Source organism: Orbicella franksi, chromosome 6, assembly GCF_964199315.1.
Source record: "Orbicella franksi chromosome 6, jaOrbFran1.1, whole genome shotgun sequence".
Lineage (NCBI taxonomy): Eukaryota > Metazoa > Cnidaria > Anthozoa > Scleractinia > Merulinidae > Orbicella > Orbicella franksi.
Window position 1 is genome coordinate 3,006,190 of NC_138150.1, and position 26,311 is coordinate 3,032,500.

General features: G+C 39.1%; 3 protein-coding genes across 3 annotated transcripts; all 3 read right to left on the minus strand.

The window, feature by feature from the left end:
• Positions 1 to 440: 440 nt before the first annotated feature.
• Positions 441 to 2,493, minus strand: LOC145491575 (uncharacterized). Its single transcript, XM_081470816.1, has 3 exons — positions 2,377 to 2,493; positions 1,755 to 2,015; positions 441 to 1,397 (listed from the first exon to the last, which is right to left on the minus strand). The coding sequence occupies exons 2-3, from the start codon at positions 1,969 to 1,971 to the stop codon at positions 613 to 615; spliced, it is 1,002 nt and encodes a 333-aa protein (XP_081326942.1). The 5' UTR covers positions 1,972 to 2,015; positions 2,377 to 2,493; the 3' UTR covers positions 441 to 612.
• A 2,353-nt stretch (positions 2,494 to 4,846) lies between these two features.
• On the minus strand, positions 4,847 to 16,696 carry LOC145491574 (uncharacterized). The gene is made up of 17 exons (XM_081470814.1): positions 15,974 to 16,696; positions 14,801 to 14,914; positions 14,065 to 14,176; positions 13,326 to 13,393; positions 13,050 to 13,120; positions 12,840 to 12,922; positions 12,291 to 12,368; positions 12,057 to 12,147; positions 11,519 to 11,644; positions 10,797 to 10,883; positions 10,055 to 10,145; positions 9,148 to 9,714; positions 7,482 to 8,186; positions 6,728 to 6,862; positions 5,970 to 6,076; positions 5,555 to 5,647; positions 4,847 to 5,305 (listed from the first exon to the last, which is right to left on the minus strand). Exons 1-17 carry the CDS (start codon positions 16,431 to 16,433, stop codon positions 5,198 to 5,200), a joined length of 3,096 nt encoding a protein of 1,031 aa, XP_081326940.1. The 5' UTR covers positions 16,434 to 16,696; the 3' UTR covers positions 4,847 to 5,197.
• A 2,374-nt stretch (positions 16,697 to 19,070) lies between these two features.
• Positions 19,071 to 25,722, minus strand: LOC145490819 (uncharacterized). The gene is made up of 5 exons (XM_081469918.1): positions 25,229 to 25,722; positions 24,679 to 24,748; positions 22,834 to 23,159; positions 22,220 to 22,358; positions 19,071 to 20,392 (listed from the first exon to the last, which is right to left on the minus strand). The coding sequence occupies exons 2-5, from the start codon at positions 24,734 to 24,736 to the stop codon at positions 20,028 to 20,030; spliced, it is 888 nt and encodes a 295-aa protein (XP_081326044.1). The 5' UTR covers positions 24,737 to 24,748; positions 25,229 to 25,722; the 3' UTR covers positions 19,071 to 20,027.
• Between the last annotated feature and the right edge of the window lie 589 nt (positions 25,723 to 26,311).

The window sequence follows — 26,311 nt, forward strand, 5'->3', positions numbered from 1 at the left end:
CTGCAAAGGGCCTATTGGGAATCTCTGGTTCATGCCACTTCAAGTAAGAGAATCAGCTGTGCAGACTGTTGATCTCTAACTGAACACCAATGTGCTTGGATTCTTTAGAGTTCCCTCCCAGCCAGTTTATCAACCCATGAAACAAGGTTGCACAGAGAGAACTTTTCAAAATTCCCCAATAAAAAGGAAGTTCTGACCATGTTAGTACATGACAGATACGCCAGAGAAGCAGACTCATGCCTCCACTCATTCATCAAGCCAGATAAGTTTTCAGCAAATTTCTTCTTCAATGGTGTTAAATCAGCTGTGTTAATTATTTGAATTTTCCCTGATTTTTCTTTTAATGTCAATTTTCCCTGACTGGATCATATTGAATTGCTAAAGTTATACAGTCACTTTCCATACCTTAAAAGCTCACTCAACAAAAAAAGCCAGACTAGTTCATGTCTAAAATCCTTTAATATACAAATCATGCTGTAAAACAGCTTTAAAATATTGAGAAATTATATCAAAACAAAAACTGGGAAGCTTGGAAAACTGCATATCACTTGGAACTAGCAAAAATGTTAGCTTTTTTAACTTTATTTACACAAAAATGACTTTTACTTAATCTTATGAAGCAAGCAAACACTGTTTTTGTAGCTTGGTTTTATAAACTTCAAGCATCAGGTTTTTCAAGTACTCAATTTCCTTAGACAAAGACATAACTTGCTCCTTCAGGTCAACATTATCTTTTTCCAACCCAGTAAGTTCTTTTTGGACAAGCTCCTGTTCCTCGCGTTTCTTAACCCGATAACGAGTAGCAGCATCTTTGTTTTGCTCACGCTTCCTCTTCTTTTGTAATGGACTTTTAACCTTAGCAGGCTTTTCCTTTGAGTATGGCGCAAAGTATGTTGGCCTTGGCCGAGTTGTAACTGTTGGAAGGGGTGTCGCATCACTTTTCCTGACAGGCGTTTCTGGTGATGAAGGACAAGAGAAACTCTCCCCTTCTGAACAGGCCAGTGAAGTGCTTTCATCACTCACATCTGACTTTGGGGAAAGGAGTGCAGTTGGAGAGTTCATCTCAACATCAGGGACACTCTGTAACGGGGATGTGGGGCTACTAGGTTGCTCTTCAATGAGGAGTATCTTCTTATCTGCACAGAGTCTCTTGAGTATTTCATCAACATTTGCAAAAATGTTGTCTGCAGACTGATCTGTTGTTACTGGAATCGTGCTTTCTGAGGTATCGGTGGTGTTCTCAGGCTCACTTGTTACAGCAGTGACCACTTCCAAGGTTGTCAAATCCACTCCACCAAGATTTACACATGTGTCAGTCTCTTGGAAAGCCACTGGCTCCGTGTTGCTGAATTCCAGTTTTTCTGTCATCCAGTCAGCATCCAACAGGCCATTGCCAGCTGAAATTAGAGAACATTGTACATTTTGTCAAACCTTGGTTTGCACTTTCAACAGAAACCATCTCCGCAACTATAGACATTTGCAATCACAAAAATCGGGAAAGAAACTATTCTTGATTTAAGTAAATTTAGCTGATGCAAGGGTATGATGCAACCATGACTGTCCGCTGACGAAATTCCTGATAATTTGTTCACGACTTTGTTGTGCGCGTGGGAGGGGGGAGGGGATGTAAGAAACCCTCTTATTGTGTTAGCTCGAAAGGAAGAGATAAGCTTCAGCACTCAAGGAAACAGACATGATCTACGTAAATACATTTGCGTGATTGACGGAAAAAGTCTTCAGAAAATGATCCTTACCATCGATTTCAAATTCTTGCAGAAGATCTTCAGCTAGCAAGCTAGGAGGAGGTTTCACACAAGCGTCTTCCATAAAACTGTACACGTCATACTCATCTAAGAACCCGTCTTCTCCTATGGCGGGAAGAGGGTCGAAGAGCTCGAGCTCTTCTAACACTGCGGATGTCGAAAATAACGAGATGTCTTCCATTTTGGATTTGTGATAAGTTCTGGCCATCTATAATCGATGTATGAGAGAGAGCTTGGGCGCGTCGTTGAGAACTGAAACGTAAATCGAAGACCGCCATTAGTTCAATACTAAAACCACGCTTTGTATTTTTATACACTTCGATTCATAGAGATGGAAACGTTCACAGGGCCGATTTAAAGCGAAATTAAAGCCATACACTGTCTGTATATTACTAAAACGGCCTTCCAGCTTAGTTTATTCATCTTCAAAGCTAAAATTTTTTAACACTCGGCTGTTGTAGTAACTTAAGGTGATCAACACGAACAGCGTGTTCTCGAACTACTGTTCTTTCTGGGGTTTCAGCGAGTTTTTCTACGTTCAGAACACACTAAGATCTTTGTGAAAGCAATTTTTCGATCATTGTAAGCTTCAAGCGATATATGATGTACTTACTCCATGGTTGTAAAGGGTGCAATAAAATTGCACGAGGAGCTTTGGCCGCAAATATTTCACTCCGCCATTTTCTCGATGGATGATGAAATTTATTGTAAAGTGTACGTGCCGCGTGTCTTGAACCCTTGGCTGATGCAATACCGCACCATATTTAGAAACATACGTGTACTCAACCAATCAACGGCAAGAACTATTCTAAGACGGCCAATCAGTGCTCACATGATTGACGTCAATCAGCCTGTTGTACCTGTTGTGAAACTGGTTTTTATGTGGACTTTGAGATGGAGACAGATGATCGGTTCGTGTGATATTGTACCGGAAGGAAGTTTGTCGCTGAAAATTGAATTAACCCACGGGGGAATAGATCGGAATATATGGCAAAAATTGAATAAAACACAGAAATAAATAAACATTGGAATAAATCAAATATGCAATCGAACCTCAGTAAAATGAATACAGATGAAAAACAAGAAAGCAGTCTTGCGACTAAACCCTCAAGCGGGTCGTTTTATATTTTTTTTGCTCTTGCCGACCATTTTGGGCTAGTCACGCTATCTTCCTTCCCCCACCCCCGATAGGCTTTCGCGACGTGCTAAATCAAGAGAGCGGCGAACGCGCGAGCGTGGGAACTTTTTTTTTGTGAGGGGAGAAGAGGTGGAAAGGGGGGGGGGGGGGGGCGTTGGGCAAAATTCTGGGGCCTGAATATTTTTTTTTCGGTCCTTTAGGTTGTGGTAGTCCTGGTTGTAGATGATTTTCTACCCTATTTTAGATGTAACCCACAAATCGGTTCCCTATTACAGACGTCTAGCAAGTCTTTCATTGCGTAAACATTTCAGAAGGGCTTCAAATTCCCCAAAATTCATAGATTTATCTAAAGCATGCCCAATTTCAGACCAACAAACAAAAACAATGCTACCCAAGGGTTGACCCGCCCCTCCCCGGAGCGAAAACGCGGAAACTACGGAAGTCATTTCTCGCGCGACCAGCCGACGTTGTCTTCTGTTGCAATAGCAAGCTAACTTGCCGGTAAAGTAAGTCTATAGAAATTGAACACTGTCTTCAAAAGTAATTGGAACGTTCATTAATGATGCCATCTTTATACAGGAACAAATGTGATCGTAGGATTTTTAATACAAGTGCACCGGGCAGTATACAATTAGACTAAGAAGCCGAGATTTCCATTGACTATCGCCCAAAAAGACTTGGGGAAGTGTTCTAATTGTTTTAGCAGACACTAGAGGTGGATAGCAGCCCAAAATCTACATTCTATAACATTTTTCCCTTACAAGGGCAAACGCACCCTTTAGATTGTGAGAGTTGCCCGTCAGGACACACTGGATACCGGTCCCCGACGGTGTCAAAAAGGTCCCGCATCTCGCTACGGGATTTTCGTTTGTGAACCCCAAAGTTGATATTTACAAAAAAAAAAAAAAGAAAAGAAAAAAAAAGAAAGAAAAATTTTCTTTCACTTGAACCTTCAGTTCCTCTCAATTTAAGAAAAACGCCTGCGTTTTCCGCTCAAGTTATTTCTTTTCAAATACTCGAGCCATTTTTCCATAATTATATTACTAAGTGGGTGCTTACCATTTAGCAAAAAAATCCGGAAATTTCGGTTGAAAGTCAAATGGAACAGTAATTTTCGGGAAAATCTGTTCCGAAATTGTAGACTACCTCCAGGGGTAGTCTTCTTTCTCCGTTCGGAACGGAACGGTGGAAATTTCCTTACCATTTGCTAAATTTTCCAGTTTCCAGTCTCTCATCAGCCGAAAACAATTACGAGAAATCGAATTGCACATGGTAAGCGCCATCTCGTTCGGTTGGTTTGCTGATTTTGGAAAAACCCTTACCATTATTCAACGGTCATCCCAACCGGTTTATTCTGACAAATGGTAAGCACCCAGTATCTCCTGTCATAAAACTTCAGTTCCAATCCATTTCACAAATTTCAAGAAGTTAAAACAAATAACTGCTGTGCTTCCTTAACATGATAAATACACAACGAAATACAGAGAAACATTTCACTACCTAGTTTTCTCTCGGCCACACACGGACCTTTATACGAGCAAATTTGACATGGTCCTGTATGTTTCTAAAAGAAATTTGCGTGAAATTATAAATATTGCCCTGAAAAGGTTCAAAAATTATTAAAAGCATATGTAACATATTAAGGCATTCGTAAGTTACTTCGTTTGACGAGTTTACAAACCAACTGTTTGAAAAGCAAGTCTTAAAAAGTTAAGTTTGGATAGATAGTAAATTAACTATAATAATGATAACACAGAGCAATTTTCAGTTGAGTGTCGTACAACCAAAGCCAAAGTAATCACTCTGGCCAATCACAAAGGACACAGACAATAAATTGAACCAATCAAAACTCCAATTAAATACGTGTAGCTGACGCAAAGCGCGGGAAAACGTGTGCGACCGCGTCACGATCGGTTTTGGTTAAATTACTCCTGATTGAATGAAAAATTGGCGCAAGTTTTTTTAAGCCAATCGTGTAACGTTATAATGCAAAATTATTTACGACAATCAAGTGAAAACCACTCTACACAATGTGTGGCAATCTCATTAAGAGAAAGATTTATAATAACCACTTCACCCTCTCTGCGGTTAAAACAATTTGGATACGTGGGAAGCGTACTCATTTTCAAAGATTTAGACATAGTATCAATTCTCCTTAATGATTATCAAACTTTTTTCTTTACATTGGTGTTGGGAGTTCTAACGTACATCGAGAATCTTCTTAGTAATCTTCTTGATTCTTGTCGGTTCTTATTTCTACACTACAAATTTCCGGTATAACGTGCGCCGTTGTTCTTCAACTGGATAATCTGCGGTATTTCCGAGACGAATGTGATTTGCTGAAGTGACCGTGATGTGAATGGTGACTTTTGGAGAGCTGCCGCGGTAAACGTTCTTTGAAACCCTGAAAAACAAAATACCACCACATTATTATAAGTTCCAAACCTGACTACAGGGATCCCACCAAAACAGTGTCTATAGGCTGATTATGAATGAACAGGACCTGCATCCACAGAACAAAATATTTCAGGGCGGTGGTGGGAGAAGGAACCTGTTCTGACTCTCGCTAGGTCTAAGGAAGGTAGCAAATAATTTGACCAACTATTGGGGATTTTCTTCATGGCAGAGAAACTGGAAGCCAAGCTAGTCATACCTGTTTTGTACTTCGTCTTTCGTGCTCTCGCTGGAAAGGATTGCCATTGAAATGTCTTTCTCTGATATCCTTATTTTTCTTAACCTTCTTTTCCTACGTGAGAACAAATATTAAAAAGACATAGAGGTATGAATGCCCATGCTGCACTGAACGGAAAGTAGCTAGTGCCAAATCGTGCTAGTACCAGCCGATTCCAAACCTGATGATCTGGCGGGATTTAACATTTTTCAATAACAAGAATCAACGATAGTGAAAAGCTGAACTTATGGCTAGAAATGCGAAATCAAATGATGTGGTTAAACAAAAGAAGGAAAATTTTTAGACTAGAAGATCTCCCGAATACCTTTGTGCACTTCCAAAGATTTTCATCGTATCCAGCGCTCATTCAGTGTTTTCATAATTAACAAGTTTTTACCTTTCCTCGATCGTAATCCTCGTCCCACGAGTCACGTCGTTGTCGTTTTCTATCTGGTCTGCCACCGCTGCTGTCCACAACGCTTTTACCTCCTTCCCATGATGCCACTGAGCGGTGCAATAATTATCAATTGCAATTAACAATTATAATTATTATTTGCAAAAATCGATGACAGGAAGATATTTTCTTAAAGGCTTTATCATACAAAAAAGTAACGGAACCTTAACTAAAAGAAAAATCAAAACAGAGATACTTCACAAGTCAACTTTATCTATGTTTCAAGGAAATGTGTTCGTAAGTCCCCCGTAAGCTCCCATCATTCAATATTGATTGAGTTCTTCGAGGATTATATATTAAAAAGCTGAACATTGAGACAAGTGGGGTTGGGAAAGGCGGGGAAGGAAAGAAATAAATTTGGTAATTGTGTTTAAACTTTTGACTAGGATTGTGGCGTTATAATAAAGCAGGAAATCTGGGAAGAAAGTGAAATGTGTGTTGAGGGCTATGTGGCTGCTTTCCTGTGGCAATACATTGTATTGTTAAAGTTGTAGACCCTCATTCCAGACTTCATTCAATCCACAAGTGTACCCTTAAAGTAGACATTTCATTTCAAAATGGGAGACTGCCTGATTGTGTTTCACTTAATTTTGTATCTGGAAAGGTATGACATTTGCACACATTAATTCAATCTGTATAAGAACTTTCTACTGTCTATTTTTGTGGGAAAAACAAAGAAACAAATGAAATTACGAGCCCACCTGAGCCTCCGTAACCATGGAGACCTTTACTGCCACTCAGCAACTGAGTAACAGTTGAGGAATCACGCGATCCATCCCATGTTGCCCTGCGTGCGGCGTTCTTTTTTCTAGGTTCATCCTCATGGATAATTGGCACTGAAAAGGCAATAGCAAACATTGTTGTAATTATGGCCAGCTCCATGAGCAGGCAAGATGGTGCAATCTCTTTTGCTTGGGATTACCCGCTGTGTCCCGCAAGAAAATAGTGCCCTTTTTCCATATATTTTAAAACCTTTATTGACCAAGCTAGTCCGGTCAAGGTGGCTGGATTGGTCTCTTTCTTTTTTGGCGTGTTTATGGACCTTCACCTCGGTCTTGATCAACAAACATGCCAAAAAACCTGGCCAATATCCAGCCATTTTGACTTTATGCTGGGTCAATAACCCATTGATATATATATATTATTGCTGGTGATGCTCAAGGAGATACACCGCGAAAACATAATGTTCTGTGGTAACCAAGATTAAAAGAAGTTTTAGCATTCAGTCAGTGAACTTATACTTCAAAAGCCTCACAATAAGGGCTTATCATCTTTTATTGAACACCAGATGATCAGCATTAGTATTGAGAATTTGCTAGTACATCAAGGTAATACACCTGGTTGATGATTTCTTTAATTCTCATCACCTCTCTGTTCAACACTGCACAGAAATAAAAGGTTAATCATTTATGACAGTTACCCCCAAAAACTATCAAAGTCAATGCAAATACACACCTCTGGATTGAGTTGTAGGACCATGTGAGTCAACATTTCCTGATTTCTCAGACTCTCTGCCGTTTGAGGCATGTTCATCGCTTGAGCTGGAGCTGCTGTCGGCATATAAAACCAAGCATGGCTTCTTGCTTGGGTTTACATTATTGTCGTCATCATTATTACCTTTGTGTTTCCTCTTATGTTTTTTACTTTTTGATTTTTCTTCTGATCTGTTGTCTTCTTCACTCTTGTCCTTTTTCTGTTTTTTCTGTTTTTCTTTATGTTTTTCTTCCTCCTCCTCCTCCTTATCTGACTCACTAAGCCGGTCATACTTTTTCTTGCCCTCTTCTTTCTTCCTCTTCTTTTTCTTCTCCTTCTTGTGTTTCTTCTTCTTTTTCTTCTTGTCACTCTCCTTCCCATTCAGCTCAGTGTCCCCTCCCCCCTTTGGAGTACCAAGTTCTTCTGCTTCAGTCTCAGGCTTCCTTGACACTTGCCATCCCGCATGCTGTCGCTCTGGGAGCTTGGGACCTGGTGTGAGGATTGTCTTATCGGTAACCATCCACTCACCAGTTTTGCCCATCACACTTGAGGTGCTGCTGGCGTCTGACAGCGCTGACGATGGTGACGGCTGGGGTGGTGCCACACCTGGTCGAGGAGGTGACATGGGACCAAACAGTGGTTCTGTGGTTGTTTTGGGTGTAACTTTCCACGGTGTTGTTGCTCTTGCTATAAGATAACAATATTTTTATACAATTAATCCATACAAGTTCCATTTATCATTTGAAAAAGCCTTTTCTGTCTATCTAACAGCCTGGGATTCTTTTTTTTTAATTTCTGTTTCCCTTTAAGGTAATTCCTCTGAAACAAAAGTGACAATAGATTTTTGTTCAAACTTTGCCCACTGAATATTTGTCATATGATAACTTCAATTTTGAAATAAAAAAGGGGGGTGCCCATGCTCATTAAGGAGCAGTGAGGCATTGAAAATGCCCCATTTTTGTATTATTTAATGCATATTATAAGAACGCATTCCCAGTAATTGTAACATCTTTGTAAGCCCGGACTCATAAGAACACGCATTAAACTACTGTCAATACATTGTGTCGGACCACAAATAAACGTTTAAGTTTGATTCAGACAGAAAGCTAAATCCTTGATTAAAAATTTGAACCAAATTTCTTGACGTGGTTACCGACTGCAAAATAGAAAAGACCACAGTGTATCTGCTATTTTTCTTATTTATTCAATTTTCAGAAATAGAAATTAGATCAGTCTTTTCTCAAGCAAAGCTTATGATTAGTTGATTACAACGACTGGAAAAAAAATTGAGGTACCCATGCTCGTTGGTGAGCTAGAGCCATTTTTCAACTGACAGAGCTCAATATCAAGACAAATCTGTCATGTTTTCAATATGCGCGTGCACAAGCGCACGCTAATGACGCCATAAATTATGCGCAGTAAGGATGTGCAATGCAAATGTGAGGAATGACCTTAATTGAATATAATATTATTCTTTTCCAGTCTTGTTATAGACACCTTTTTGCAATTATTTTGAGGGGTTGGTTAACAATCCAAAGTTCAGAACATTTAAACAGCACTTGGCCTCTTTATTGTCTTTATTCCTGTATACCCACATCAGCAAGGCAATGAAATCTGAAGAGCGCAATTAGTAACTGAAGTGACTTACGTGTAGATTGAGGTGTTCCTTTTCCTTGGACCACTGCTCTTGGAATAAACAGAGGTGGAGGACGGGGTTTCTTAGAAGATGAAATAACTTTTCCCTTCTCTTCTTTCTTTGATGGAGTGCTCTCCTCTGATGACATCTTTGTTTTCTCTTTCTGGCTAAAATGACATTTTTCGTTAACTGAAGAACCGTCAATTTTTGCTGGAGACTGCGAACTCTCTGACTGAGTAACAGTGTCTGTCCTTTTGTCAGAAGAAGCGATTGGAGACTTGATCTCTGATGGAGCATTCACGTCTGTGGAGCTACTTAACTTTGCTTGCATTCCAATATTCTCATCCTTCTCTCCAAGTTTATTTCTGTCCTGTTTTGTCTTGCTCAGATCTGGTTTGTTCCCCTTGTTCAGAGCTTTGTTTGAGATGGTAAAAGTGAACTTGGATCTCTGGGACTGTGAAGCCAGGGGTGCAGTTTGGGCAGGGTTTGTTGTTGGTGTTGTCAATGGTTTGGTCACAGTAGAAGTTGATGGCGGATTACGATGAAAATGAATCCCAGATTTGACAGGAGTTCCAAGATCTAGAAAGAGTAAAGATTAAAACAGCAAGTCTACTACCACCTATACAACTTCCTTATCTTGTGGCTGCAAGTTAAGGGATTTCAGCAGTATTCCAATTTAAACAGGTCTTACACAAAGCAGTAGACAGGATGCCTCCCCCCCCCCCCCACCCCTCCACAGAAATCTTTGAGATGAAACTTTATGAAATGGTTTTCCCCTATTTCTTGAGACTGAAGGAAAAATTTTCCAGAAACATGTCCTGAGTTCGTTTAATGTTGATGACACACTGATATTACATGTATGGACCAATTCCCTAAAATATTTTGTACCATCATATATAATCAGTGCAGGTGAACTTACCATTTGGTTGGATGACTTTTGGTAGATGTTCTTTTGGAGTGCCAGGAGTTTTCATCAGTGGTGTGGATTTAGGTGAGTTCAAAGAGGGTGACTAAAAGATGAAAACAGTCTGTATTCAGGTCAGAGTGTCCCAAAAGCCCAAAGCTCATCTGAGTTTAAATAGAAGGAAGGAACTGGAAATATTGCTTCACTCTCTGAATGACATACTCCACCCCCTCCTGCCGCTCACCAGCACCTTGCTGTACTCCTAAGTAGTAAGACGCACTGTAAGAGTGCAGTGCGAGAGTCCTAACTAAGCACGCACACAATGAGCATGGCCTGCACTTCAACTCAGAACCACTCAATCCGGAGAAAAGTGCACTAACCAATAAGGCCAATCACAATCATGTAATTACTCTTGATCTATTTATAGAAAATTCAAGCAGGAGGTGGGACAGTAAAGGGCTGATCGTCTCAAACTCCCATGGGGGTGCCAAGAGTTTTGCACAAAACATTTAAAAAGTAAGTAGAGGTTGAAGGCTGAACACCATGGCACTTGAAGTGTTAAAGGAGCTGAATGGGTGGGTAACATTGAAACCTATTAAAATAATTTCTGAAACCAAAGAGTTGAACACTTCATTCGATCATGGCAATAGCATCAGAAATAATATTATAGGCCTGGATTTGAGATTTACAATCGGCTTACTCCCTTATAAACAACAATCAATTTCCTTTGACAAAAAATTGCAACCTTAAACCGTACCTTTAATTCCTGTGCCGGAGTAAGTTTGGTATAAAACAACAAATAAGCTTGCTGAGAGAGTACTGCTTTCAATGTGACCTGCCGAACCTGGTGAGAAATGTACTTGTTGGAAAATTCTCGTGAAAATAGTAATTTAATATTATAATATTACAGTGCAGTATTGAGGAATAGTGGATGAACATTCTAGCTAAGAGACCATTAGAAATCTGTCTCAAGTCAGCAGTAAATGGATGATTACCAGTGAAAATCATGTCTACTCAGCTATAAATTTATAGGCGAATCTTTGCTGACATCACTGTGTACATTTTTCCTCATTAACATATGACTTTGCACAGAGAAGTCATCACGCCTGACACAAATTGACTACAAACAATTAAAGAGCTTGTGAAACTTAGCAATTGGTGAAAATTTTGGCTCTTTGGGTGTCAGTAATATTTGAGGAGTAATTGGCTTTCAAAAACTGCAAAATTTCTGGGTGGCAAAAGCGCTAAAGAGCTCACACATTCTTTGCAACATTTTGAGTTTTTAAACCCACTTTGCACAAAAAGTATTCAATACATTGGGCTCAAATTCCTTTGGACAGTTAGTTGTGCTGTGCCCTGTCAATATTCAGAACTAATGTTCTTTTTAGCACCATCAGAAACTGTATCGATTATGCTAATGAGGTAAATATTGTAAACAAAGACTCTTCTTTTAGAGAGCATAATAGAACCACAACTTACAGTGGAATCATTCATCAGATACCATATGCCATTTGAAGCTCTGACGTAGCAGTAATAATGACCTGAGTTGGACGAGTAGCCAGAATGAACCAGTACTGCATACAAACGGTACTTGATAGGGGCACCCTACAAATTAATAACGATAAACACGCTGAAGTTAGTTAAGTTAGAGCTTAGCTTGTAGAATAGCAATTTAGAGTCAAAACATGCACTAATTATATACACATGTATGTTCATGTAAAGATGCCAACCTAAAAGTTGATTCCAGCAGCAAGCTAGACCATGAGTAGTCTCTCTTTAGCTTAATCCGTTGTGCATGATGTGAAAGAAAACCCCGAGGAAAAAATGGCCAAACGCTGCCACTTTTTTCCTCATGGTTTATTTACATGGTTTATTTACAGGATTCTGACACTATTATACAATCATGCAACCAAGGTCATTTTCTCTAAAAGACTTGAAACTGACTCAAAAACACACCCAGCCATATTACACAAGGTCAAGTCTTGATATCAATAAACTCTCTATGAGCCAATCTTACCTGTGATGTCATGTATGGTCTCAAGTTCAGATATTCTGTATATTCAATTTGCTTCGTTATCTTCCCTCCAAAACTCTGATTGTAATCAAACCTGTGATAACCAAGTTTTTTTAGTGTCCCATTGGCAATCAGTACAAATAACAACTGATAATGTTAATAGTCACATGTTGCAAATCTTATCGACATAACATAAACAGATCAACACAAAAATAAAAACAAATGTTCCTTGCATACCTTTTTAATTGTAATGTTAAAATGTTTGGTGCACGGTGTATCAGGAACTGTTTGTTAGCGGGAACTTTTCTCTTGCACCTGAAAATGAAGACACCATCAAGACCTTAGTGATATTAAAGGAGCTCAGTCACGGTATTTTGAGTCATTTTGGCCACATACAAAATTACCTTTAAATGGTAGGAAACCTGAAAATAACAGTTTAATAAGACAAAAAAACACCAAAGAGATAATGATAAACCATAAAGGAACAAGGATGGCTAAGGATGGAGAAGATTAACACGGATTACACATGACAAATTTGAAAAATTGAGGCTAAACTTTTCAATATGTGCAAACCATGACTGAACCCCTTTAACTTCCAAGAGTTGCACTTCAGTTGCTTCACACTAGCAAATACAAAATGACTATTTCACAATGACTGCTAACAACAGGCTTTGACCACCAAATTAACAACAGGTATTTCAAGTCAAAAGATCAGAAATCACTGTTCTGGTACATGTAATCAGTTACATTAAATTTACTGACAAAAGAATTTGTTTGAAATCAAACCTTGGACACATGTAAAGGTTCTCTCCATCTAGTAATTCTGTTTTTACTGATTTTTGCAGGGCTCTCTCTACTGTTGGTACATGCTGGAGAAACAAAAGAAATTACTTAACTGGAAGATTATACAATAGTAAAACAAAATGAGATGATGACGTGCATATGAATAGGGCAAAAAGAAGTGTCCAACACCTTATCTAACTTTTTCAAAGTTACCTTGATGTCCAGCAAAATGTCCATAAGAGGATCAAAAGTGTTTGAATTGTTCTTGCACTTTAAACATTGAACTGTGAACAAATGGAAAGGAGCAAAAAGATAATCACATGCAGAGCTAAAGACGAAAAGGACTACTTGCAAAAAAAACTGTAGACATGGAAGAAAAATGTACAAAAATCTTTGACCGCAAAGTAGCTTTAACTCGTCAATATTGAACAGCAAAACACAGGAAGACATTCAATAAACTAAGCAAAATTCTTTAACTTCTCAACTTACCCTGACTTCTGTAATAACCTCCAAACACTTGATGCACCATTGTTGTATGTTTGGACATTCTGTCAAGCCTGTATGTCAATAATACAAAACTGTTAACTAGGGAGGGGACATGCAGCTAACAGTAGCAGGGATAATACCATCATTTATTATACAGACGTGTGTTTTTATACTGGAAAATACACTAGTCATAAAATTCATATGAAACAACATCCAGGACCTGGTGGCAGATTTTCCATATCCTCACTAGAGCAGATATTGATGAAGTCATTTCACCCTTTTTCACTGTTCTTTGTGCCAACATCAGTTTGTCCATACAATGAAAATAAAACTACAAGGTGGCTTGAAGAAATGAATTTTATATTTTCTCAAGTTCAGGGCTTGAAAAAGACTTGAACTCCAGTTTGCCCTTTGAGCAGGTACCTACCAAATTTTGCTTACCCTGGGCAAGGCTTAGTTTGCTCTTTATTGATTTAATTGACATATCTGAGCCCTTGCCCATTGGGCAAATGAGAATGTAAAGTTATTCGCCTGGAAAGAAAATTGCCCCGGATGACCACATGACACCTTTTTTGAGCCCTAATGTTAAAAACAATGTTTTACCACTCGAAAATAAAGTTCATACAGATCTTCGCACCGCCAAGGAATATCCTCTATATATCAAGTTTTGAGCCAAAAGAGTTTTATAATAAATGTAACTATGTACAAATCAAGTATTTGTTGTTATATTTATTACACTCACTTCTCTGTGTATCCATCAGCTGCCAGACAGCTCTTCTGCATGCCATCAATCATGTATCTCAAGAATTCATGTGCATCCTCTTGATGCCCAAATCTTAAATGTTTTGCAATGACTAGGAAAGAAAATTGTTTTGTATCAGCTATTGTGTTAAACACTGGCTTTGTGGAGGTCCCAATAATTAGCTCACTAGACTCCCGACTGACTTACAATGCAGATTTCAGTACTAAACAGGGTCACAGTGCTGTATTCTTGAGAATATACAATGCACTCAATTCTGGCAGTAGCTCTCTCAACCCAGGAAAATTCATTGGTACTGGCATGAAAAAAATGCCAATAATAAACTGCTTTCTGCATTGAGATGATTGATTGCCGCAAAATTGTCTTTTATTGACGTCATTAAGGCAAAATGAAAACAACGCTATGCAGGCACTGATTGGTGTATTCGGACAATCATTTCTCAAGAATTGTTAATCGCAATACCTTGTTTGGTGGTGGGGGTGACTTTCAAACCAGATTCTTTCTAGTTGATTTTTTTCTTTATTTTAAACTTCAACAATTGAAAGCAAATGGTAGACGGTTTAAAATAACTAACAAAACAAACTTTTGATAGTCTCAGTCTTCTCTCTGAAAAGACGACTGGCTTAGGCTGAGCAATGCACCCAACTGTGTGAGGGACACCTGGCTTGCAGACCAAAATTTAGTAAACAAGCCAAAACAGATGACCTGAAAAACTTACATTTAAGTTTCTGAATGATGGCCATTGGTTTGATGGCCTCTCCTTGGTGATGACTGAAACTCCTCACAATGTGTTTTTGTAATTCACACAGCATACAGAATCCCACTGAACGACCTATCACAAGAAAAAATGAATTCATTACGGTCAGTCAAAGGTTTAGCAATCAAGACACCTAAACTCAATCCATGGATTAAGTTTCATTGGTTCTCCTTAAAAGTCTGACTGAATGATTGACTGAACTTGAATTACCAGTATGTGTAGGTCCTGCAAAAGAGCATGTAAAAAGAGTACCCTTTCCCCAAACACAAGCCTATGGGCGTATCTGATCTGAAGTTTGATATAAACAGCGGGAACACTCAAACCATGAACACCTGACATTTTTTGTAATTTTTTAACAAACTGCTAACATTCAAAACATGTTTATCTTCAAGAGGAAAGCTTATCATGTCAAATGCGTTTGAAAAACCGCTCCAAATTTGTCCTGATCACATTTTATCTTCAGCTGATAAACAACAGCTATGCTGACAGTTCTATGGCAGACAAAAAGCGTGACAAGTTTTCCTCTTGAAGATAAACATGTTGTGAAAAAACATCATGTAATAGGAAAACGTCATGATGTCACACAGGAAAAATGTCCTCACGTGGTACATTTCAATGTACCATGTGATTGGTTTAAAACAAATTCACAAGCATACCTAACCATGCTAACTGCAAGCAAACAGAAGAAATAACCGACCTAACCGTGCTATAAGCCAATGAAGGTAACCATGTACAGCGGTTCATTAACACATCTACTTTGTGTAAACAACATCCAGGCAGCCAGCCCCATACTCCCTCAATCTACACCCGTGATGTAGCTTCTCCCTCTGCAAAAAGCCTGATAAACAAACATTTGCACAGGCCTGCCTGACTGAAATTTTTTCTTTTTGCTGGAAACACGCAGATGTTTGCACTGTATTGACTAATTAACCCCTACCTTACAAATGTAAATTCATGTAAAGATCAACAGTAAAGACCAATAATTAGATTATTTGATTGTATTAAAACAATGCAAAGCAAGAGTAAACATTTTAAATTGAGCACTTCTATGTAAATATTAAGTCTAAAATGATAATTCTGGATTGTATGATACGATGAATGGAAAAGAAAACAAAAAACCAGCATCACACTCACATTTTTCAGTGTGCTCTTTCGACGCCAGATAGTTCACCAGAGGCGGAGTGTACGTAAGAACTTGAAGAACCGAGTTTAAAAAACAAGTGTTTCCCATGTTATTTAAACCGGGCCCAACTTTTCGGATCTGCTTCCAGTTCAGCTGTACGTTTTCCTTACGAAATAAAACAACTTTCGGCGGAGGTAACTCGTCATCTGAATCTCTATCAGGAGATCTCAACGGTTCCCTTCGCTGATAACCGTTCGTGTGCTGCGAATTCAACGGAACATATTTCTTCTTCAAGTCTTCGTATTGTTGATCCGGTTTGGACGCGGGTTTGAACTCAATTCTTTGTAACAAAACCTTTTTAGAGGACGACACAAGCTTGGCATCAAGATCCGAAGCTAGTTTGTTTGCAATGAGTGAATCTTTTGAAAAGTTCGTAACGGAAGGCATCACTTGAACGGCGACGGAACTCATCTCACACGTGGGTGACCGACGAACCAGGCAAAGTTAGCTTTACACGTACAAATCTTTTTCTCCTCAGCACGACAAATCTTCAAACTCTTCCACTCACAACCTCCTCGCAGCAACCACTGTCTCACTGTAAGTCTCCTTTTCAATCTTTCGCTATTTCCAACGTTTTCCTGTGAAAAACCTGTTTTTAGTGTAGTTTTGGGTAACGTTTTCGACGATCTTCACAGCTGCAGCGAAACTTTCACAAATCCAACAATGACACGGATTTCGTGGATGGATCCTGCTAAAATGTCACGTGGAATATCATATACATAAAAAACCTCTAAAGAAAAATGCAGCTAAGAAACAAATCAATTTAAACTCATCCTAAAAATGGCATAAAAATCGGTTGTAAGATCGTTGGGACTCGATCGAAAATGGCCGCCGACAATCCCATAATGCCTTAGAAGCATGAAGATCAACGCTCTTTTGAACAACAATAAACAACGATTTCAAACAATAAAAGCCACAGTGACGGCACGAAGGAAGACGAGCGTATTCGTGGCGGGAGCGGAAAAAAACAAAACAAACAGAAAATATTATTAACTAAATATATATATATATTTTTATATAGTCCACAATGTAAACTACTGGGTTACCAGTAATTGTGTCAGCTATTAAAGTGTTTTATTTATTTATTATCTCACCGCTTCCCGCTTCTCGCTTCTCGCTTCTCGTCTCGCGAGTGTTTCGTGTGCTAGTCAAGCTGGTCACACTTTGCGCGAGAGTTTCTCTACCCAGTCCCTCGGCAGAGAGAGTGCATTTCCTATGTAATTCATTTATAGTAAATCAAAGTGCTGACCAATTGCAAAACCATATTGTTCTGGGTTAATCTAGTGTGATATTATGTTCACTGTAATACAGTGATTATTAAAAACTGAATCACTGGATAATGCAATTCAAGAGTTTTCATTGGCTTCGCCATCATGGTCTATAAGAGCCACAAAAGCCTCTATTTCGGGAGATAAACATGTCTGGATATTTGTCCCCTGACATTTTCTGTTCCGAAGAGCTCACAGTTTTCCGAGAGCAAAGCTTGAGGAAAACTGTGAGCTCCTAAGAACAGATAAAGTCCAAGGACAAATATCTGGACATATTTTCAAAGTCAAATGGTGGTTATTGGGTTTATTATCGTTCTAAGTTTTCGCAACACCTGGAATCTTAATGTTGGGGAATATTCCCTAGTTTTATATTAACTGGGTCATATTCAGTCACGTGACACGTTAAGACCAATCGCGTGCGAGCGAAAATCTACGAACATGGCGAGCGCACGCGTAAATTTTTGGGGCGTTTTTATTTATTTTATTTATTTTACAGTAGAACCTCCATTAACGGCCATCTCTCTACAACGGCCACTTATTTTTGTTCCGGCAGACGGTCCATAAGTTCAATCTTATTTAAACCTCTACAACGCCCACCTCTGCACAACGGCAAACGGCAACAGCCACAAAAACTCACTCCAATTCCGACCAATTTCGGGGAGAGAGAACGCCCTAAACTTGACAAAAGCGAAAGAAAGCCTTCTACTGTAGTCACATGACTGCGTTAGGGCTCCCAGGTTGAGGGCTTGAAGTAATTTCTTGCCTCCGTGCGTGGCCGTAATTTTCCAAGGCAACGCTTGCAGAAAACGAAGTCCCAGGCGTAACTGAAGTTGCTCGAGCGGGAAACCTACTCAAGTCTTTAACCACTTCCAGCCAAACCGTCGCTTCCAACATCTAGAACTGCCCTGTCTTGTGAATGAGTGTTTTTGTATGTGGAACCTCCTACAATTTATCGATACAAGATGTATACAGCTAATCGGTTACTTATTCCGGCCGCAGAATTTCCTTTCCTGAACAAAATTTTAAGCAGAAAACGCCCTAGTTTCAAGAGAGTTGCCCACCGTTAGAATACACTGCAATTTACGAGCAGACTCATTGATGGCCCGTTTACACGGACGCGGTTTCATTTGTTACAGCACTTTTTTTTCCGATGAGGTTACGCCTTCCGCTTACCCGGCGGCGCTGGAATAATTAATGAAACCGCATCTTTTTGAAAACGCCGTTGAAAGTGGAGCGTTTTCAAAACGGTAGGGTTTCAAGCGCCGTGTGAACGGGGGTAACCATGGCTTGTTGAAAACGGCTTCCGTTTGGCCCGAAAATATCTCAGTTTATTATATCTCTCAGTTAGTACGTGCGCTGTCATTGGTCAATTTAGCGGGCCGTATTCCACTGTATAGCCCGCTAAAATTTAAAGCTGTTTTTGTTGCCAAAATGTTTCGTGATTTATCGAACCCGTCAAACACACAGTAGAGATATAATAAGTATCTTACTAACCTTGTTTTGTCGTCCATACTGTAATTTACGTATCCTCGATTTTCCCCTTCGATTTATGGCCCAAGCGGGCATAAATCGATGGGGAAAAACACTCGGTCCGTAACTTACCGTACGGCCCTCGAACTCGGTCAGTACGTAAGAGGTATATATTTTTAATGTTTCGAGTCCCAGTTAACATTTTCTGCACTTTTGGCGACTTTTCATTCGTTCGTTATTCTTATTCAGTCCCATATTTCAGCCAAAATTGCCTTTCAATCGTAGTCCCATTGCACTAACTGACTGGACCTGCCAAACTTGCAGTGAGGGAAATGAAGGAGGACAGCAATGGAAGTTTGAGAACTTTATTTAGTGACCTTTAAAACGTTAGAGTTTAGTACATGACGGTGTATTGTAAATTAGAAGTGTGTGATAGTCACAATTCGTCCTAAGATTGTCTTGTTAGATCGTCTCCAACACAATGCCGAGGAATATATGCACATTAATTTGATTGCAATATGGGCATAATTTGAAAGAGGCCGTGCATTTTTTTTAAGTTTAATTGATATTCCCAGAGTTCCCTTACAGTTATAACCCTGCACGATCATGGCAAAACAGACTTAACAAAATATTCCGCATTCACTGGTAAACCGCAGTAACAAATCAAACAAAGAGGGTTCCTGCCTGTAAAAAGACCCACTCTCTTGTAAACTGACCCAACACGAGAAATATTAAATCCGGCAGTAGTCGACAATCTGCGGTATACGTTTTAAGTCTTGGTACCTTAGAGCGGTTTTCACTTGAGCGTCGAAACTTGTTGGTTTTGCATTATTACGCTACACGATTGGCTGGAAAAACTCGCGCCATTTTTTTTCATCCAATCAGAAGTAAACCCTAAACCAATCGTGACGCGGTCGCACACGTTTTCCCTCGCTTGGCGTCAGCTACATGCAATTACTTCGAGTTTTGATTGGTTCACTGGATTGTATGTTCTTTGTGATATGTTAGAGTGACTACTTGGGTTTTGGTTTAACGAAACTCAATTGAAAACCGTTCTCTACTTTTCATAAGGTTAACTGCACGAAAACGTGTCGCAACAGGTCCCATTATTTTGACGCAAAAATGAAAATTTGAAATTTAACCCTCTAGGCGTTACTAAAAAAACTATTTTCAGCTCCTGAAACCCGTTTTCCAGATTTGCGCATGCCATGTCTAAATATTAAAGCTTGTTTGACATATCCTTTATAAATGTAAGTTATACTATAGATTATTTTTTGTATACAAATACAGCTGTTTTCTTTGACCCGATTCCTTTACCTTGACAAGTTTTACAATTACGAGAGTCAGGAGCTTTGTTAAAATACTCATCATATTTGCCTGTTTTGCTTGTTACGCATTTTCTGTTGTTCCAGATGCCGAATATTTCGAGGGGCTTCGAATTTTCAGCAGCCTTTTGCTTGCATTCTTCGTAAACGGCCAAAATACCTGGGCACTTCTTATCAACACGGGCTGTAACTGTGTGGTAAACAATAGGCAGGAGTCGTTTCTTTGCCTTCTCAGTGAAACATCCAATCGGTTCTACAGGATTTCCTGGTTGTACAGGAACTTCTGGTCCTACAGGTTTTTCTGGTTCTAAAAGAAGACAAAATAGTCAAACCAGATTAATCACTAATGTTTGAGGTAAATGTGCTTCAAGAGGGTCCCCTATACTTTTTTCGTGACGCGTGAATGGGCCTTTTTTTTGCGTGAAGCGTGAATGAAGATTTTTTTTTTCCCGTGATTCGTGCATTGTCAACCTTTATAGTTAAATGACCATAAGGTTTCCATAGTTTAATTTTACAGTTACATTACAATCAAAACAACGTTTAGTTGCCGTAAAAAATGTCTGCCTTAGTCTTGGTATCGATAAAACATGTGTCCGTGACTTTTTATCTGAGAGCCCGCTTAAATACGGCTCAATACGGACACCCCGATAATACGGACACTTTGGCATGTACCCTTGGTGTCCGTATTAACAGGGTTCTACTGTATATGTATAATACCCAATCCACAAAAGATCTAGACATGCTGACGACGAGCTGAGAGAGTCTGAAATTATCAAAATATGGCCATGTGCAGCTATATCTACTGTGGTACATTTCAGTATTGCCAGATACATTTTTGTAATGATTGTATTTGTATGTTTTGCGAAGCGTGAATAGAATTTGCATTTTTACGTGAAACATGATTTAGCCTTTGCATTTTCGCGTGAAACGTGATTGCTTACTTTTTTCTGTGAACGTGAAGCTGTTTTTCGAATTTTTCGTGATGCGTGAAAAGGCCAATTACTTCTGCGTGAAACTGTTTTCAGAAGAGGTATAGGGGACACTCCTTCAATTCCTACCATAATCATATTTTCCGGCCCCGGGCAAACCGGGGCTAAGTCTGTGGACTGGGCCGGGATTGGGGAGATTTGTAAGTGATCTTGTCCCGGGGGTAAGGCTGGAGAAAATGAGGTCTCTAGTTAACTGAAAAAGAGGCAACTTCGTTTTAAATGAAGGGCCAACTAACGTTATAGAGATCAGCTTTTCAAACTCGCTAGAGCACTAAATTAAAATTTATCAACTTCGGGTAGTTAAATATATAAGTAATGAATAACTAGTCTAATAGGCTTCTACTTTAATAAAATCTCTGGCCCATTAAAATTATTAATGCAGCATAATTACTAGCCCGACTTAACTTCTAGATCAGAGGAATAGAATTTCATGGTTCAGGGGAAACGAAGCCTCAAAAGCGTCTGAAAACCTCCTAGGCACAATTTACGTTATAGCAAAGGAGAGTGAAGAATATGCTAGCGAGTACGGTGTATAAATGTCTACATGGTGCTGCACCATCCAATCTGCGTTCTTATATCGAGGAGCGCGACGCTGCCGGCTCTTATAATCTTAGAGGGTATGCAAAGCTAAAAATGTCGGTAGTAAAAACCACCACGTTTGGTCTACATTCATTTCGATATCAACACCTCACGTATGTTTTTAACCAGAAGGTGAAACAATTTACCTGAACGATTAATATATGTCTGTGTTATTTTTTATTTTTTTCGGAGATACTAGAATCATATTGCTCTACTTTTCAATCCGAAGCCAAATATAGTTTTTGTTGGTTTAATGAGCAAAACAATATAGATGTGCAGGTGCATTATAAATCTTTGTACGTTTCTTTGCCGTCCCCTGCAAAACAACAACGTGAAATGACTAAGTTTTGCGTAGTCTGAGGAATGCGAACGAAAACGACTTATTTTTCGCATTTTTATTTGGAATTGAACGCTGTCACTGCGTATTTAGCCTGAGTACGTTTTAAGAGCTATTGGCGTACCGATCTTGACAACTGCGAACCTGGCTGGCAAAATATAAATTCATTTTTGACTAGGCGTCGTCCTCTGCGTCGTCGTCGTTGCTTAAGCTCCCTAATGTAACTTACCGCAGGGTGATGAACCGTACATTTCCACTTTAAGACAAGGCTGCCGTTCCCGGCTGTAATCATAAACCCGAATTCGGAATCTGAAGTAACGAGCTTTTACGGGCGGCTTTATCTCGGCCTGATAGTTTGCTTTGAACACCTAAAGAAAAAGGTGAAAAGAAGCGTACATTAAGCGGCGCAACGTTTCAGGAAATTTGGCTGTGCTGACAATAAAATTCCTCAGGGAAACCACGAGTTCTTCAGTTCGTTGTATCCATCAGGTTAGGTTAGCCAAAATCTAATTAACGTTACTAAATAGCAAGAGATTATGACCCTTGTTATGGTCTCTTGTTAATAAGCAACATTAGCAAACGCAAGAGTGCCTTTTATAAGGAAAATATCCTAACCAAAGGCGCTTTTATAAGACTACATGTTCCACGTAGTTTCGCTCATCCGAAGGAAAGTTGCTCTAAGCAAGTCTTCCAACGTGAAGTTGGTAAATCTGCCCCATCCCCACCTTCCTCGGTTTGAGCGCGGTGCGCATGGAATTTTGGGCCCTTTCACCGACCAAATGTAACAAAGCCGACCTGGGGAGAAGGCAGTCAGTGAATTATTGCCTTAGTGGTGATACTTACTTTAAGGGTTTTATCATAATATCTCTTATCCTTTGATGTTAGAGTCTTCCATGTTTTCTCGTCGTTAGAGTATTCCCCGAAATATTGTAGTACATGAGAATCCTTTCCCTCCACTTTACGAACTGTTTGCTGGCATCCCAAGTCCACAGTTACATACTCCTTGAAATAATCATAGTCGGTTCTAGTCGCTGGGCACCAGGGCTCCTTGGACGCCGACAAGTCAATTTGTTCGCTCGGGAAACGTACGTTAGGCGCCGTCACAGATTCATTGTAAGAAGAGCTGGCACTGAATCTGTCTTTAGGTAGAATTCGAACAAGGGGCGTGTCTGAAAAAGAGAAAAAGTACAGAATATGTTAGTTTGGCGGCTCTAGCATGTATTTTGCGGTTTCCTTTGATTTCAAACCTTGAGCTTTCATATTATGAAATCTGCAGAAACCGCGTTTTAACGTTCAACCACTGTTCATGAAAACTTGCCCACCTCATTTACTTCGAGCATCATTGGCCTCTTACGAGAATGGCTTAAAATAAAACACTGTTTTTACATGTCAGGTACTAGCTTTGTCTTCAATTGGTCATAAAAGAACATAAAAAAACCTATTTATTTAGCGTCAATAACACAAGGAGTGGTTCCCCACTCTTCCTAGCATGGTAAAACTGCTTCACCGCTAAGGTCATTTAACTACGCTATCAAAATATGCAAATTAAAGAAACGTGGGGAGTCGGCAAGTAAGATAAGATAAGATAAGAACCTTTATTTAGGTGTCAAATGTATTTAGTCCTAGCGGACTAATTGGGGACACTAAACAAGAGCCTTAAGTACTAAAAAGAAAATGCGAAAATAATTAAAATTATCAAAATTATTTACACCAGGGCCTTAGGTACTAATAATGCTAAAACGATAAAAAGTATTAAAATTATTTACAATGTAATATATTCACTGTAAAGATTACAGCAATTACTGTTATTAGTAACATAGTCTGATAAGTCACGTTTTCTGATTCTGTTTCAGAAAGTAGTTAGAATTGAGGCATCTCTTGTGTCCTTACTGAGTTTGTGCCATAACAAAGGTCCTAAATTTATATTTGATTGTATGTTTACCATGATGTGTTTTTAAAGCCATTTTCTTTCTCTCCCAAAGCTCGCTGATGCTATCATAACTCCTTGGAATCACGTAAAATGTGTTGTATTTCGTAGCTTTTTAATAATTGGCTCAACTAGAAATGTTTCTCGTTTGACAACTTTTGGTCATGTTTTTCAGTACTTTTAAGTTGGCTTACACGGAGGACAGTGAAACCAGATAATTCCAGTTGCGTTGTCAATTTTTGTTTTCATTTAATTAGTAAAGTTCAAAGTGTCGTTTTATATGTGAAGTGTAAACTGTGTACACAATATCGCGTGCGAACCTCTACGGAGGACTATACCAAAGTAATAAGCAACAGACCTCGTTCCTAGGGTTTCTTGTCGGCCCTGGGGGACGAGGTTGCAACGGGCAATGTAGCGATGTAACAAAGAATTGATGATCAAAGAAAAAAATAAATCACCAAAGACTGGTAGATACAAATTTCATTGACTGCTCCACTTTATAAGTAATTGGAAAAATATCACATAAGAGTTTTTATTGTCCGTTGGATTAATTCTAATATTCGACTAAGAACTAGAAACAACAAGATATTGACAACAGAAAGACTTTAATATTGGATGTCCAGTTAATGGGGCGCTGTTGGGATGATGACTACGAAAATTCAGAACCTAAAAAATAACTTTTCATTAAACGCAAACCCGGAAATCTGGTCTAAGTTTGAATCGCGTGATTAATCATTTGATTTCCTTAAGTTACAACTTACCAATAGCCGAGGACAATGGCACAATTATTGTAAACAGCAAAATGGCCTTTGAAAACATGATTCTGATGATCTATAGAGAAATACGGGGTTAGTTAAGCCGTTACTACCTTATATTTACTGCTATCTACATTTTGAACATTTCAGATTCAAAGGTCTTCAATCGGCTCTTAACACGCTTTAAAATATCACACGGAAACGTGCATCAGTGTACGTACTTGTGCATGATTGCGAGAGCTCGTGTGGTGAAGGACAATCAACCGATAAAGTTGTACTGCAGAACTAAGGTCATGTTTGTCGATCATATATTGACCAGAACAAGGGCGCAATTACAAAGAAGGCCGATGAAAAGGCGGTAAAGTCTGCTTTCCACGCCTGTTACGCGAAACTGGGTCGATTTACAAAAAGCTGTCTTCGATTCCTCGCACCTCCTTTGAATACAACCCCATTCAAAAAAATTAAACACTTACTATATCTAATAGAAGAAATAACAGAGATAGAAAGGTCTGCAAACACTGAAATAGAGGGTTTTCAAATGCTAGAGATATCTCACCTGGGAGTCTATCTGATGCACGTTAGGTTCAGTTACAAGCTACTGCAAGAGATAGGGGTGTTTTCTTCATATATACCTTACTGACGCACAGAGGGCAGTGAATGATCGTTAAGGCAACGGGTATATCTAAGGCAATAATGCAACTTATATGGGGGTGCATATCATATTATGGCAGGAATAAATTGACGTGTGTGACTGTCGGCTGTGATAATAGAAATACTGTTGAAGCAAAAGATAAAACGAATATAGAAAACGGATTTAAAATTGTGAAGGAATATCGTATTTTCACTAGCAAAAGTAAAATGAATGTCAGTTTTCTAATGAAGCCTTGTGACAGAAAGGTTAAAAAATTAAAAGCCAATTATAAAGCCAAAAGGCGAGATTGAATATGTAAGCATTATTTATACCTCCGTTTTAACCTTAGGAAAACAACCTTTGACTGATGTTTATTTCATCTTTATGGTGTTCGTCCACCTTGAAAACACGTGCGAAACGTAGAAATGCTGTGAGAATCAAAAAAGGGGACAAACGAATTGAATAGCACTTTGATTTAAAATCCACTTAACACCACTGAGTAATGGAACACTGAAGTAACGAGAAGATTCAATGAACCAATCATGGAATGAGCCTATATAATATTTTCATTTTTGCCTTTTTTCGAAATGTCGAAACGTCGGACAAATGCAATTTTAATATTTCTACTGAAGTTTTTCAGCAAATCTTTAGTCATAATTAATATGGCCAACCAAGAGATTATCAAGGTGGGCCAGCTTTTTCGTTCGTGAGCTCTGAGTTGGTGCGTGGAACTATTAAAAGACGTGCAATTAGTCCCTATACATGAACCAAAGCTTCAACGATTTCATGATCTATTTAATTATATTGTTTACTTGTCCAAATGCTTGTATAAACATCAAATGATGAAAATTGTTAATAGTGCGTGCACCGTGAAGGCAACCACGTGCCACAGCCACGTCTATTCTCCATGTGCTGGAGAAGAGGCTTACCGTGGTTTTGGAAGCCATCTTGACAGGTAGGCAGCACGTATAAAACATCAGCCTTGTATGGGAATACTATGGCAAACAG

Bases quoted from the DNA above. Each gene is read 5' to 3' on its own strand.
- LOC145491574 (XM_081470814.1), bottom strand. From the start codon at position 16,433: ATGAGTTCCGTCGCCGTTCAAGTGATGCCTTCCGTTACGAACTTTTCA. The intron at 12,369-12,839 runs GTTTGATTTCAA...CTTCATTTTCAG, and splicing joins AACCTTTACATGTGTCCAAG to GTGCAAGAGAAAAGTTCCCG. The intron at 6,863-7,481 runs GTGTGTATTTGC...TTGCCTTTTCAG, and splicing joins TCCTACAACTCAATCCAGAG to TGCCAATTATCCATGAGGAT.
- LOC145490819 (XM_081469918.1), bottom strand. From the start codon at position 24,736: ATGTTTTCAAAGGCCATTTTGCTGTTTACAATAATTGTGCCATTGTCC. The intron at 22,359-22,833 runs GTAAGTATCACC...CTTTTTCTTTAG, and splicing joins ATTATGATAAAACCCTTAAA to GTGTTCAAAGCAAACTATCA. The intron at 20,393-22,219 runs GTAAGTTACATT...GTCTTCTTTTAG, and splicing joins GTACGGTTCATCACCCTGCG to AACCAGAAAAACCTGTAGGA.
- LOC145491575 (XM_081470816.1), bottom strand. From the start codon at position 1,971: ATGGCCAGAACTTATCACAAATCCAAAATGGAAGACATCTCGTTATTT. The intron at 1,398-1,754 runs GTAAGGATCATT...CTCTAATTTCAG, and splicing joins GCAAGAATTTGAAATCGATG to CTGGCAATGGCCTGTTGGAT.